The sequence below is a fragment of the Micropterus salmoides genome, unplaced genomic scaffold (assembly GCF_014851395.1).
Source record: "Micropterus salmoides isolate LMB-PRFRI ecotype aquatic unplaced genomic scaffold, ASM1485139v1 Ms_hic_scaffold_21, whole genome shotgun sequence".
In the NCBI taxonomy this organism is placed as follows: Eukaryota; Metazoa; Chordata; class Actinopteri; order Centrarchiformes; family Centrarchidae; genus Micropterus; species Micropterus salmoides.
In genome coordinates this window covers 17,536,705-17,552,596 of record NW_024041262.1, presented here as the reverse complement: position 1 = coordinate 17,552,596, position 15,892 = coordinate 17,536,705, and the positions used below count along the sequence as shown (strand labels likewise).

General features: G+C 40.2%; 1 protein-coding gene across 2 annotated transcripts in view; it reads left to right on the top strand.

The window, feature by feature from the left end:
* Positions 1 to 6,593: 6,593 nt before the first annotated feature.
* Positions 6,594 to 15,892, top strand: part of cpxm2 (carboxypeptidase X (M14 family), member 2) — a 43,433-nt gene continuing 34,134 nt past the window's right edge. Inside the window, exons 1-2 of one of the 2 annotated variants that reach the window (XM_038736137.1) lie at positions 6,595 to 7,267; positions 11,189 to 11,287. In XM_038736137.1, the coding sequence (XP_038592065.1) occupies positions 6,985 to 7,267; positions 11,189 to 11,287 (382 nt within the window). In that variant the 5' untranslated portion in view covers positions 6,595 to 6,984. Of the gene's footprint in view, positions 7,268 to 11,188; positions 11,288 to 15,892 lie in introns of both variants that reach the window. The other variant, XM_038736138.1, reaches the window with a different exon arrangement.

Sequence of the window (15,892 nt, the reverse complement as noted above, 5' to 3'; positions counted from 1 at the left end):
TGTCAATGATTAATGGAGAGTTTCTTGAGATAACAAGTAAGAAAGGTCTGGATAAACAAGTTTATGCAACAAACATTTGCGATCCATCAAGCTGATTGAGTGCTCTGATAGCCTGCCAGTTATATTTGAAGAAGCTGTGTGAGGCCCAGTCATGCCTGCTGATGATGGCGTGAGCGAGGAATGCAGGAAACAAACATCTTTGAAAACTGAGAAAATGAGTCATAGTGATTATTCTCTTATATTACACACAGTAATCCAAAAATAAGCTGAGGGTATTAAAGGAAAGAGTCCTGCAAGTCCTGTTCAGTTCCTAACATTTGTGGGATATTAGGGGCTAGGCCCAAAACATCTGTTTGTGATATACAAGGCTGCGCAATTTTATCTCTTTTGGACACATATTGTAGAAATGGAAATGGTCCTTGGCAATGCTAGTGATTACTGATTGTCCTGCTTTTTTCTTCACACAGCCTACTAAACTCAGCTATGGCACTTTTGTGATGGCATTGTCAAACAGCTTGCAGTTATTTTCATGTTTTCTGAAAGTGAGCTTTTTCCATGCCCTTGTAAAGATTGTTGCCCAGGCTGTTTGAAAATACTTCTTTTTTGGTAGGCTATATCTCCAAAGTCAAGGAAAGTAAAAACCTTTAGAAAAGTCTTAATCCTCAAGAACTAACTTTTGTGAATGTTTGCGCCCTAATTATTGCACCTAATGGTTCTGTTTAGTGTTGGCTAGCCTCCATGTGGCAGAATTTATTGATACAGCTATTTTTATGAGACCAAAACCCCTTAACAATGGAGGATGTGTTTGTCTTTTTCTGTCTGTCATCCCAGGCCTCTTGTGCCCTTGGAGATGTCTCATTGTTCAACAAAGTTCAATGGATCCAGGGTCATTGCTCTGTTTTAGTTCTCACCTAAGATTCCAGCCAAGCATTTCCCAACAGGAACTGTACAGAATTCTAATGTGGTTACATCTGTGCCTGGGCTGACCATCTCCTTGCAGCTAAACCACCAGATGTCCTTCAACAAAGTCCTAGATAATGATTTCTAGCGGTAGAAAACAACTTGGCAATACAGAAGACCCAACAGATCAATGCTGCATCAACTTTTATTATATTTGATTGTGCTCATATGCAAATCCACGCTTCCATTAGGAATCTCTTGCCACTCAAATTTAAAACTGTCACTGTTATTAGATGCAAACATCTGGCCTGTTTCGGTCACATCCAGCTGGAACCCAGTCCCAGCCGTGGTGAATGTGTACAAAGAATTGGAAACACAGGTGTTCAGGAAGGGAGCGTTTTCATGGGGGAAAATGAAGAGAAAATGAAGGCTGCTGTGCTGAAACCCATCGGGATTCAGGCCACCGAGTAGTTAAACTGACATTGTTACAGAGCAGCTTGAGGTGTAAGTGTGTGATAAATAGATAAAGAGCTTTTCCATCACACAAAGGTCTCCAAAGGGGAGACATTCAAAGCAACCTTTCCAAACCACAAACAACAATAAAATGTCAAAAATTGCAGGACTATGACATATGTAATAGTTTCTGCAGGGATCATATAATACAGTTATTACTGGACAGAGCCAATGCGGAAAGTAGGAAACCATAAAATAAGGTTGTAGCCAGTGTAAAAGACAGAAATCAAAAGTACTTTTTGTCTCAATTGGCCTGAATAAACAGCTTTCTGTACACGTTGACAAGTTATCATTCATATACCAGGGAAAACTAGAATTTTTTGTAAAAGTACCTTTCACATCTTCTCTTCATCTTCTGACTTCAGTGATTTTTAGAATTAAAATCCACATTTGCAGATGTTTATGGCCACCAGCTGTAAACATGAACGTTTTTCAGTTGAAATGGCTGAAACTTGTTCATTAATTGTAGCTAATTTACGCATCTGACAGATATGCAGCATTCATTTGGAGTCATGTTTTCTGCCCCTTTCGCATACAAATAGTCATTTGATCCATATAAAATTATTGATCAGCTGTAATATATAAAATTTTTGGTAATGAGAGAATAGTTCCAGTCCTGTTACAGCAACTGGACTACATATTCAGATATTTTACACTATTATGCATCATTTTGCATGATATTAGCCACCGGATAGCGGAGTCTTTTAATATCCGCGCATTTGTATGTTGTATTTCATATAACTCAAACATCTTCCTTCTCAGTATCATACAGTAATCACTGTTTGAAAAAGCCATGCAAAGTTTTAATTTCTGTTCTTGACTTTGATGTGCAAAACATCTCACAATATCACCACCTGGCTGCTATGTGGTGTAAGCCTGCTACTTTAATCATATTAAAGCATTGTATATTTTCACTATAATCGCACCAACAAAAAATGGCTTGCATCTTTCACTTGACTGGCAAAACAGGTTGGGATCGCTGTGTTCCAAGAAGGATACAAGGAAAACATAAGCTGACACAGACCTCAAGACTCAAAGCATACTGCTCTGCATGTGTGCTAGTCTAGCAAATTGACCATTGCCACGTTTCACACAGTTTCCATGGACACAAGAGAAATATTGCTAAGATCCATCACCAGCCTTTAACTTCTTCTCTGATCATACAGTGATCAGAAATGTTCACAGCTACAACTGAGCCAAGTTTGGAAGTGTACACAACCAGAACTACTCAAAAATTGATTTAAATATCCAAAAACATTGCAAGTAATGTGACATGCCTTTCAAGCCTCCCAATAAAAAACAGTGTTACTGGCTCTAATGTACTTTTTTCCACATCTACATCATTCAAATTTACATAGCACCAACACTGAATTCAAACATGGACAGAACCAATGTCATCTTTGTGGGGATGTTCAACACGTTTGTCTTTTAATTTAAGGTGAACTGAGATTTAGCTTGCGGACTTAGTTTCCCTGCCTCTCTGAATATGAATAATACCAGGAGTTCATCCATAATGAAATGCACGTGCTTTAAAGTAGTAAATCCAGGGTTGTAATATGCCACATTTGGATCCATAAATATGTCACATTACATTTCAGTTGAGGTGTAAAATAATAAATAAGACATGGCAAGTTTGTCCTTGTAAACCAGTGGTATACCTGTTTGTCCTCAACAAACTCTTAACATCAGAATTCATTAGAAGTATTGGCTGTAGGCCAGTTTGACACACTCAAGGTTGTATTTGATTGATTATTACAAAATGTGTTTGCATGCATAATATTTTCTGTCTGTGTCTGAGTATAATGTGTAAGGTTACCCACATCATTCAGATTCCACCCTCAATCAGAAAGAAAAGAGAATTACATGTTTTAACAAACTACATGTTGTTTGTTAAGGAAAATGCAGCCTTGCCATGTCCTGCTGGACAGTACAATAACATTATAAGCCAGCCCCTGTTTTTCATCAGTTACAAGGTGCCAAAGCAGTGGCAGGGAGGTATTTGCCACTGAGCCTCTAACCTGTTACTCTGGCACTGACATCCAATTAATGAGAATGCAGTTGGGAATTTCCCCCTCCTAAGAGATTATGGGGCAGGAGCTATCACTCTCCCACCTTGGGTGTTCTTTGCTGAGAAAGAGAGCTATTGTCACAACATCCCTGCCTCAGGCTGTTCTGCTCCACGGCATGATAAGCAGCTGTTTGATCTGCCTGTTGCAGACTATAGCAGATATTTTAATGCAGACATTCTGGCTGTTTGAGACAGCATGTTTAGGAAATCATTTCATGCTTTAATAAATGTTGACTGTGTTGACATCTTATAAACTACAGTACATTCATTCTGTGAAAGCCATGTGTCTAGTGGCATATCACTCTGGCAGCGATAAGGTTTCTCTTTGATATAAGCAGGTTGGAATCTAAATTGATTTTGACAATAACAACAATAATGATAATTTATTTATGGAGCATTTCTCAAAACAATTGTTCAAAGCAAACAAATGAAATAACCACACAAACATTTCAATACAAAATGAAAGCAAGAAAAGGGTAAAAGCAAGTCTGTAAAAAAGAATTAATAAAACAAAAAATAAGCAAAAAATGTAAGCAAAGATTTCAAGGTAGAAACTGAGCAGGTTGTTCCAAGTCACCTTTAAAAACGTTAATACTGGATGATTTTGCAGAGCCCTGTACTATGTCAATTACAATATATTTTTTAGGTCCAGTGCCAACATTTAAAACATTTTTGCCTTCTGCAACAACTGGCAACTACGGTTCAGTTATGGGTTTGATTGTGTTGGGTAACTAAAACACTTACTGAAGGTTAGGATTATATATATAGTTATAGTTATAGTTCATCAAAAAGCAAATGTTTTTTGCAGGTCTTTCATGGGTTGCAAATTTGGGGCTCCTGCATTCAAGTCAATGCATAAAAGTCAAATGACCTACATGCCCATCCACCCCAGCCTCCACATTGCAGGAAGTAGTGTACCCTTTATGTAGCGAGGTGGGCTACTTCCAGTAAATTAGAATTTACATCCAATGTGAAATCATCCAATGTGGACTTATTCCTAGGGATAGGGTGATTTCCCACTGTTCCCAAAAAGTAAATATAGACCAGAACCACAGAAGTGGTAGAGATGAATCATGTTTTGAATTGTCATATTTTATAAAGCAATGAAAAACAACCAAAAGGACTTCTTGGAAAAGGTTTTAAAGATCCAGTAGGGTTCTGGTTGCTGCAGCATTTTAAACTGAAGGCAAGGAAATAAATGTATGGCTGTATATTGGCTAGATTTTGTAAACGCTGAATGAAAGTTCTGTCTAACGAAGTGAAATTTGTTGCAGCACTTCCTAGAAATCAACTACATCCCAGAAATAATTCAGTCCCACGTGATTGGAGTCCTTGAGCCACAACTAATAAACACAGCCAAATCTGTCACATTACCGTCTTTAAATGGTGGTGAACAGACAGAAAGATGCGTGTGTTCAGGTGCTTTTTTTGGAAATCCTTTATAAAACAATAAATTAATCGCTTCTGTAATGTAGACCTGTCTCCAGAGGCATAGCAGCAGTGTAGTCATGCATTCAGAGAAACCTGACACTCTCAGAGTAACGGTTGTTTATAGGTGTACTGGCAGGGAGGACATTTCGTGTCTCAAAGCCTTTGAGGTAAAATGCTACAGCTCTCTTGGCTGCCTTCCGCCTCTTATCCCTCCTTCCTTTTCCTTCCTCCTTCTTCCCCCCAGACAGTTTGGGATGGGTGTAGTCTAAATGAGGAGTGGGCGAACAGCAAATGCCTGCTGGCGAAAGACTGTGCCAGCCGAGCATGGAGTCCTTCAGCCTTGAGCTGTCCACCCACTCTAGATCCTGTTCTTCTGGGATTAGCCTGTAGCCTCAGCCTCCCTTAGCTACCATTCAGAAGCTTTCTTAGTCTCAGGTGTAAAGACAATCATTTGGGAGTTTTCTGTGTGCAATGTCTGTTATGTGTAATGAACCATTGCATTTAAATCGGGCAATGTCCAGGCGGGGTACAAGGCTTGTTAAGGGATTATTATGTTTGCCTTAGTTTGTCTTGCCTCAGGTTGATGAAATGTCAAAAGCTGTACTTATTAGTTGTGCAAATGCCTCATAAAATTCCACTTCTCCTGATGACTAAATCTTTAAAGCCCAAGGCTAGACACTTCTCTGCTTAGCAATAACTTCAAATGTTTCTTAAATGCCAGAGAGAACATGTTGGGATCCTTGTGATGAAGTCTTTTTTTAAATATATAGTTTTTTAACAAATTAAGTTAAAGATAGATCATTGTAGTTGAAGAAATATGCTTTTAATCAGGAGTGTCAGTTTGGTTGCTGGCTTTGAGGTTTGTCAGCTGCTGTAGTCATGTTTTTGTGTGAATGTGTGTGAATGTGTGAGTGTGTGTGAATGTGTGAGTGTGTGTGAGTGTGTGTGAGTGTGTGTGAGAGAGAGAGAGAGAGAGAGAGAGAGAGAGAGAGAGAGAGAGAGAGAGAGAGAGAGAGAGAGAGAGAGCGCGCTTCATGAGGAACAGACAGCGCTGATGTGATGAGCTGTGACATATGGGGCATCGCTCCATCCCTGTGTTGGAACACGCCTGGACGCTCCACAGAGAGTTTGTTCGATTAAATTTCAGCCGCTTGTTAATGTGTAAATTACTGCAGAGTCCAAACAGGTCTTGGCTGAAACAAGAACAGCAAATGAGGCAGCTTGAAGACGAGCAACAAGTTAATTATCTTTCCCAGTAAAGGGATTTCATGTGGTGTTGAGCTGACATTCGATGTGATAAGTGCACTTTTACTAAACTCTAACAGCTGTACACCCAGTGTGATTTACTGGTCAAACTGAAAAGAGCAGATGACTGCTACTGTTTGTTTGGGAATGCATGTTTTGTGCCAGTTTAGACTGGCACAGACCCCTACATGGATCAAGAAACTCGCCTCTGCAACTCATTTGTACACAGAATTACAAACTGGTAAAGAGCTGTTCAAACTGGTTAAGAGCCGTTCAAGTCCTGAATTGATTCCCCCGCAGGCAGGAAGAAACGTTCCTCTGGTTAAAGCTGCGCCTGCCCCAGACAGAGTGGGAGGAGATGGAGATGAAAGCAGATCCTGAATGTGTCAATGTATGTCTCCCATTTCTATCCCTATTTCACTTCTACCCACACCAATAAAATTACTCTGCATTGTGCCAGCTGTCTGTACCGGTTTGAATTTAAAACAGAAAAAGAAAAACAGTTTCTTTTTGAGTCACCTGCCAACATCTAAAAGAGGGAACTGTATTGTCTGTCTCCCTGCCTCTTCCCTCTCCTCTCCCTCGTCTCCCGCTCTCTGTGTTTCTCACTCCCTCACTGCATTTTTCCCAGGCTAAGGCGTCCATGGACCCTCTGGCTCTGCTGCTTTCGTCAGTGACTTGGAGCGCTCGGAGAACTTTGTGAACTCTTTGTGTTGGAGTGGGAAGGGAGAGGAAGGGGAGCAGTTGATGGGACACAGCCCAGCAGCAGCAGCAAGCTCCTCTGGAGACGGCATTGGGACTCTGAGCTGGAGATAATCCCCCGGGTCATGACAAGACAACGCCTCAGTCACCTAACCCCCCTGGCTCTGCTGGGACTCCTCATGGGTCTTGCAGACCTCAGCCTAGGCTCTGCGGGTGAGGATGAGGATTACTACATGCAGGAGCTGCTGACAAGAGATCAGTACAACCAGGTCCAAATGCTGGAGAAGCCTGTGGCCTCAATACCTGACAGGCATGAGCGTCCCAGCCAAAACCCTGCCAAGAAAGTTCCAAAGGGAAAGGCAATCAGTGGCAGGCAGACGGATAAAACCACAGCTGATGCAAAATCAGGTAAAAGCACCGCTATTGCTTGAGAACTTGAGAAAGTGTTGCTTTTCTTACAGTTTCATTCACAAGCTCTCTTGTGTATACGATAGTGAAGATATATTCTTGCAGAAATTCACATCAGCAGTCAATCAGCAATAATGAGTTTTAAAATTGTTGTGTTGCCAGTAGAGGTTTGTGTGGCTGCAGCATCTAAGCTAGAAAACAAGAAAGTTCTGCTGAAACTTTATGCGTAACCTGTATGAGTCACTGTTGCCACTAGATGACAGTGTACGGCTAACCATTATTTTTAACCATATTTTCTTTTAAGGCAAGTTTTGATTTTTTTAATAAGATAACAAGACAACATTGTATGTATAGAAAAAGTATGAAAGCTTTGGAATTAAACAGCAAAACTAAAAATCCATGAAAAATACCACCTGGTTCTGCGGCTTGCTGTATCAGCTGAACCTGATACTTGTGTTACAACACAAAGCTGAAAGAGCAAAGATGGAAGTTGCAGATTAGTGTTTAGAAAGTTAATGTTAAATTGCTTTTTCTCAAAGTCAGCTTTTGTGCCCCAGACGCTCACGCTGTTTGCTGGGTTCAAACTGATAATTTAAGGGACTTCAGAGGAGCAGCTGAATTCAATTTACATGGTGATGGATGTGCAGAGACAAAAAAACACCAACAACAATGACCTCCACATGTAGTCCTCCTCCTCACTCCCCGGTACACATAGATCACAGCCATGTTTCTGTGTGGCCCCTGCACACAGCAGGATTAACCGTCTCACACACGGCAGAGGTCAGGACTTCATTACATGCAGGAGCCAGAACACGTGAAAGACAGAAATGTACAGCTCCAAGCTCTCTGTATGGGACTCTAAGCACATGCAGTAGCAGGTTTGAAGATATGTTTAAGATCCTGCCAGGTAATTGGAGGACAGTAACAGGCGTGAAGCTTTTGGTTGGTTGGTGGCAGAAAATTTAGAGCAGCTGTATCGACAGTGACCTCATGTTTCAGGCATCTGGCTTCACGTGTCTCTGCAGGGATACCTGCTGCCAGGTGGGACTAGAGGAGAAATATGATAACAGAGAGAAGTCACTGTTTTCCTTTGATGACAGTTGTTTGTTTTATCTCCATCACACTGCACGGTAATTAAAAACATAAACTGTTGTTTTTACAGGCTCATGAATACTGACTGAAATGATATTTGTCCTAACAATTTTAAAAGGTGATAATGTGTCAAGGCAGTGTTTATAGCTACTTCTGCTTCCCCGAAGTGGCAAATAAATAACTTAATTAATTCATTTAAAAAAACAAATAAAAAACGAAAAAACACAATTGAGGGGATGTTTGGTTCTTGAATGTTTCCATTTTGGAGATTTTATTAAGCACTAATCAAAAGGTTGCTGTTGGGGAAAAAAACTTTCTTTAAGCTTGATGACACAATTTGGTTTTGACAATGACATTAGTTTTTGGATAGGGCAAGAGGTTGGATAAGTCTCTCAACCTTTAGAGTAGCATGTAGACGATCAACTGATATGAAAGCATACAATTTGAAAAACCTTGTGTCTCTAAATCTAAATTTTTTATTATTTCACTCCACAATCCTAATTTTCTTATGTTATTTTATTGTGAAATTAGATTTTGATATAGTGAATTTGGGGTGAAAACCTTGTCTCTCTTGTATTTTTTTTTTTTTTTTAGCAATAACTGGTACATGTTAAAGGGGCATTATGTAGTTTCCAGCGGCCACTAGCGGTGCGGTTTTAAGATTGCAACCAGGCGTGCGCTTGTACGCATGCTCGCTTGAACTCATGAGCGAGCAGAATCCGAAACACAACCACTTTCATACAGAAATCCTGCAATAAACTCAGGAACACCAGCATACAGGCTGTGGCTTTTCACTCAGACATGTTCAGGCTCTGTTACTTCAACGTTGCCATCTCAGAGGTGGATCGACACTGGCGCCGTACCTTTCATTCAGTGCAGCGAGACACCGGCATATTGGCACAGTACTCCCAAAAAAAGGCAAAGTGAAAGCAGCTATAGACAGATAGGGAGCCAGCTTCACACAACATGCTGGAAACTCAGGTAAACTCCCACTACAATGTTACAGTAATATTTTTATCAGCTTGATAAAGTTACACTGCATTTAGCCAATGTGCTACATCGTTAGCTCGCCTGCTGCTTTCAATAACTGTCTTTTACTATCTGCGTATTTGTCACCGGAGGCTCAGCAATTTCAGCACAGCTACATGTTTTGGATGATAATGAAACTGTTAACGTTAGTGAGCTGGACTGAATATTATAACGAGATTGTGTCACACTTTATAGCAGTTAGACCGCAGTAAGTAAATTAACTGTAGTTTTAGTGGATTGCTCTTCCACTGGGTTGTATATTATGTGGGTCATGTTAGTTACAGCGACTGAGAGGTGGAGAAGCTGTGTACCTGAGTATCTGTTAAAGGCAATAAATCTACATTGAACGTTATGAAGCAAACAGCGGCGGTTCCGAGCTTCTGTAGCATTAGCTGGCTGCTCATGGCTGCATCACTATGGGATAGTAATCGCTCCACATTAGCTTTTTACCATTACACCATTTCTTGCAGGCTTTGACACTTTGACATAACAGTGGTACAGAGGAAAGTAACATGGGTTGCATTAGTTGGTGAAGTCATATGAAAGTGATATAACTTTGCACTGGACAACATTAGCAACTGCTCGGCGTTAGCCGGCGAGCTAAGGCTATCTAACTTGAGCCAACTGAAGCACAAAATCAAAATATATTTTACATTCTTTGTAGTAATGTTAGCTTACCTGTCCAATAGGATGAAAGCCAACTCTGGGTCTGTTTTTATACCCAAAACACATTTGACACATTAGTCCTGATGAGCTTCAGCAGATAAAACTTTTTTTATCCTTATGTGGAGTTTGTGTTGGAGTCTGTTGTGCTGGGAGCAGGTCGTTTCTTAGTGTTAGCAGACTCCATGTCATAAGTTGCATTGTCGTCGCTGCTGAGTGCAAAGTCAGTAGACAAAGCGAGAGGCTCGGGAGTGCGCATGCAGGTGTCACTGAATTTTGCAGAAAATCCGACCTGGATCCTTCAAATAGAATTAGGAATACTTGCCTTCAGAGTTAATAGCCAAACCCGGCAAGTGGATCATTTTAATGTAAGATTACAACCCCTTCACACACAGGCAATAAAAAAAGGATTAATTTTAGTAGAAAAACTACATATAGCCCCTTTAAAGCACCCATTACTTAACTGAAACATCTGATATTTGAGTGCATTTTATTGCTTACTGATGTTTTAATTAGAATGGGACTTGTTGTGTTTATTATGTACCATCAACCTGAAATCGCAGTGAGTATTGCAGAGCCTTCTATATCCGTTATGCTAAACCACATATGCAGCTCGGAGCATTGTTGAGGATTTAACCTGTCCCCAAAATGAGACAGGGATAAAGACTTACAGATGTGAGAAGGATTGTTATCACGTGGAGCCTATCCTGACCTGACACTCAAATAAAAAGCACACGCTTCACTTCCATCTTCTGCTTCTTGTACTGGGTATTTCCGTGACTGATTTGAAACTTGAGGCAGTTATCCTATAGATGGTATGACTATATTAAAGGTCTTAAATAAGAGTGCAAATTTAAAAAGCAGCAGAGGCTTAACTATCGCGAGTGAGACACGTTATAATCGAATGCAAGGAGCACAAGGGTTAAATGTTTTCAAATTCTGTGCCCAGACATCGTCTCTGTGTTCAGTCCCCAATCCTAAATCTATCCATATGTGTAGGACCAAATCCAACGATTGTTTTTTTTTTTCTGTTAACAATGAATAAGCTGTTTTAAAGATGATTTGACCTGTGAAGCTCCTTCTAAAAAATGAAAACTTTTTATTTTTGTTCCTGTATTAATGTCATTTTGTTCTTAGTGAAAACAGCCAACAAAAAGGCTGAGAAGAACAAGAAGAGCACCCTGAAAGCCCCAAACAGCATCTCAGAAGAAGGACAATACAACTCGATAAAAGAGGGTGAGTGAACAACTGATGTCACTCTCCCTTGTTATGGGAAATTCATGATCTCATAAAAATTCATCTTCCCTCCGATGTGCAGGGATCATTTCTCCGCTTTCACGGGAGCCATTCGGACGGGGAAAAAAAGAAACAAACTCTCTCTGAGATGACAAATATTTTGGAAAGGGCAAACGTTTTCAGAGAGCATATTGTCCCTAAGAGGAAAAGTCTGGCTATATAAGATGATGCTCTCAGAAGTGGAGTCAAGCCACAGAGGCACTGATGTCCTCTTTGCCTATGAAGCATTGTGTTTGGTTTCCATGGCCCACTGTATATTTGCTAAACTGAAGCCAGAATGCCCCAGTAGCCTTCCTGTCATGTTGATGACAGATTAAACTCGCTCGTCTGAAAGTGGGATTCAGGGCAAAGCACATGTGCTTTGACCTCAGACTTTCCACAGCTCTGAACGTGCTGCTATTGCCCTTATTAAACCTATTTACACAGTGACAGACATTTCTAGCATAACAGGAAGCTGTATTCAATAACGCTGGGAAATTAAGAGTGGCTGTAGTGGCCAACTGTGAATTTCTGTGTTTATGTTGAAGCTATTGTAAGGAACCTACCTAGACAGACAGAAATTTTTAATTTGGCACATGGGAATGGGAGCAGAAAGTTGGATATTCTTGCATGTTGGAAAATGAGAACTCCTGCCATCACGCCTGGCACAAAGAAGCCCACACAGTCAAGATCTCGAAGGCTCAGGCTCCCAAAATCATGTTTTCACGGCTTTCATTTGTTTTCCGAAATTGTTTCAACGTCTCCTGGTAACAGCTGATTTATCAGGGTCACACTTTGAAGGCTTCAACAACGTAAAATCATGTACTTTCTATACAAGAGCTCCATAATTGAGCTTTACAAATTGTTTTACCGCCAAATTTCTAATTATTCAAACATATTTGGAAGTGTAGCAGAGCCTCTGGGCCTGCCACATCCACACATACCAAAACAATAGCGAATTCATTAAACAGGCATCTAAGATGTGATCTAAGATTCATTGAGACATTCAGCTTATGGTTCCCATCAGACATAACAGAAATGTGTTGAAACAAGATATCAGATATCACAGCTTGTGCACAGTCAAGCTGTACTGGCTGAGTTTGATAAAATTCATTTGAGATTTTGAAAGACTGGGCTCTTGAAAAGTAAAAACTGTATTATGGCTTGATGTGTAGCTGATGATGATATTCAATGATTATTCGGGATGAAGTCTCTAACGAGTTGTTAAATGATTTTTCTTTTAAAGCGAGACTATGTAACTTAAATAACATAATCTTCTTTTTACAAATTAAAAGCTGAACTCCAATGACTAATTCAAATTTTGCCAAATGAAATACACTGAGGAGATTTGCTGTTATAGCCTTATTTGGTCTGGGATGACCAGCAGCTTATTACTGGCTAATGCAAGCTAATGTTTCATAGATGATTTTTTAGATATCGGTATGTAACTGTCAATGTTAGTTTCTAACTTTCTGACTCTTCTCTATGTATGCTACTTACACTATTTTGTAGAATGTCATAGATAAATACTTGAATATTGGATTGTATCGTATTATAAACGGATTCTTCCAAGATGGATAGGCCTGCAGATTAATTCAAATGAAAGTTGTTCACTTGGCCATACAGTTTTGTGTTACTATCCTGCAATTGTCATTTGTGGCCACAGGGCTGTTAAGCAAAAATTACCCGCTTTAATATTTCAAGTTTACAGGACCCCACTACTGTTTAGATTGTTACCACAGTGTTCAAAGCAATTCCTCCAGAATTTACTGTGTTTGTTTGAAAAGCAATATGAACACATCATACACCTGAATTGTTTAAATACTATATCACCAGATGTGAAATAAGAACTTGTCACATAGATTTATCTCATTCTCAACAATAGCCTGACTAAACTTTCATCCCAGAATGGGTTTCTGGCCTCAGCAGTAACGTGGCAAGTGGCCCAGTTAGCAACATATAAGGCCTTGACTGTCTGTTTTGTCATTTCTGTTACACATTATTGTTGAAGCCAGATGCTGTGTTCCTGTGTGGGTCCTCTTGCGAAGGATTGCATGCAGATGTTAATAATGATTAAGGGCTTGCATCATGGCAGGCACCCATCTATGTTTTTGTCCTGCTAACCTTGATCCTTTGGGCTGCTATAAGGGCCAGGTTGTCCCTAATATGTTGTGATTACTCCATTCATAAAGCTTGAGGACTTACAGTATATGTCTGATTCCAAGAGGATTTCGCAGCGGCTTCGCAATTTGCCTTGTTAAACAACTTTTACACTTTACAGTTTTACAGCAAGAATTAATTTGGTGTCAAGCTATGCACCCAACATAAAATGTCTCATGCATGTGTGGATTTTGGATGCTGATCTTTTTAAAAATCCTGGTGCATGTGATTGATGGTCTTCATCGTCTCACACATATCAGGCTGCTGGAACAGTTTTATATGATGCAAAGCCAGCTTCCTTAATGGATCAAATATATACTTTACAGCAGAACTGTATTTCCAACTTCACATGTATATATACACTGCAGAAGTCCAGATCCACAGAGAGAAAATTCCTTTGTGTTCTTTGTGCCTGTTACACGTCTGGGTGTTCATCTGTGAAGGCAGTCCTGGCTTACAGCGACATGTGCAGCATATGCTACATGTACAAACAGACTGGTGCCCAACTGGAAATTCTTGTTCTGAAATTCCATCGCTGTGATCCGGGAAAGTCTGCAAACAGCTTGATCTGACCCAGAGAGCTGTTGGACAGCAGGGATTTCACACGTCAACCTTGATTTGCCCATTTGGCCCTCACTTGGCGATATCCATTGTAGTGCAAAAGATGAGCCAATCTCACACAAAGAGCTCTATTTATCTCAGATTCTGTAATCACTTAAATACAGGCATTTGTTCAAATGAACTGCAAACTCTCTCCAGCAGAAAATGAAAACATGTTTAAGTGACATGCAGCTTTCTCTTTTAAAGACTGTGTTTTTCCAACAAAAGGCTGAGTTCCCTGAATATGGCTGCACACATGCCAAACCATTGCTGTGGCATCAGTGGGTGTTACTAGAATATTTGGATGCTCAAATACAAGATGATTATTCATCTTGAGGACTACTAATTGCAATACTGCCAGTAAAGATATTAACTATGGGACTTATTGCATCGTAGATAACTCATGTCCTTTGGTTTGGACTGGGAAGATACCTGCACGATAAAATAGTATTAGTAAAATGAAAGTATAGTATGATAGTCTACAGCAATGAACACGTGATTTGGGCTTAAAAAATAATTTCTAAAATATATCATTAATTAGGAACAATAACTTTAAATAAACGTTTTAACAACACTTTTGCTTCAGAAATTAAGACAGAATAAGAATCTTTAAACATGACAGCATAAGGCAAATTGCTTCAATTACCTTGAAGAAAAGCTTATATTGATCTCATGCTTCCTTCAAAAATTGTTACTTCAGAAAGGCTTAAGCAAAGGAATACCTAAAAGGGTAGTAAGTGATTGTAATTCAGTTGACATTTTGTTAAATTCCTCACAGTTTGCAAGCTCTCCGTTTTGTGTGTGCTCTAAAACAAATCTGGTTTTCCTACACAGCCTTGGCAATGTATATGTAAAACAAAGAAAGTGGTGTGGACCTTGCCACACAACCTTATTTCAGCCAACAAGCAACAGTTAAGAGGTCATGCACAGGAGTGATGGGGGAGGGGGGCAGTAGGAGAGAGAGTTTTATACACCGGCACATTCGAACACGCTGGATTCCAAGCAAGAAGGTCAAGAAGGAGAGATGTCTGAGAAACAGCCAAAGACGAAAAGGTCTGAAGAGTATATACAGAGAAGAAAGTTATATGACCAGGCAAGTGCGTAGGCATTTCAACGCTTGAGAAACCTCTGAGATTTAAAAGTTGGGGGGCTGAGCTTATGATGGAGCACTAAAGGGATGGGTGTATTTGTTTGCCAGTTGAGTTCAAGTATCACCAATCCTGCAGAATCACTCACTCCTCCTTTAAAGGCAGGGTAGGTAAGTTTGAGAAACTAGCCAGAAAGTGCTGGATTTTTGAAATTATCCAACAGAGAAACTCCTACCCCCTCCCTTCTGGGCTCCTTCCAAAGCCACGCCCCCAAAACATGCGAACGCGCGTTGCAGACACTGCAGGAGGATGAGCACAGTGTGACGAGCGGAGAGCAGCGGCTCACATCAGGGGTAAGAAAACATCTAACTTTATCATTATGAAAATAAACAACTAACCCGGCTGTTACTCACTATCAAGCTAGCATGCTAATATTGGATAGGTTTAAAAAGACAGAGTAACGAACTGGCTAGCAAACTGTTAGCAACAGGAAACTGTGCTAACAGCTGTGGTAACACTGGGCAAAGCTAAAAACAGGCTGATACACATTTTCCCGTTTCCATCAGTTACATTACACGAACGTGAATTTCGTATTAGACTCCTAACATGTAAGTGGTTTTGCATGTTAGAGCTTCCACGGTGACATCATTATTGTCTCTGATGAGGACTGGTCCCCAGAGCCAAGCACAGACCGGGACAGGACCAAGGTTGAGGCAAA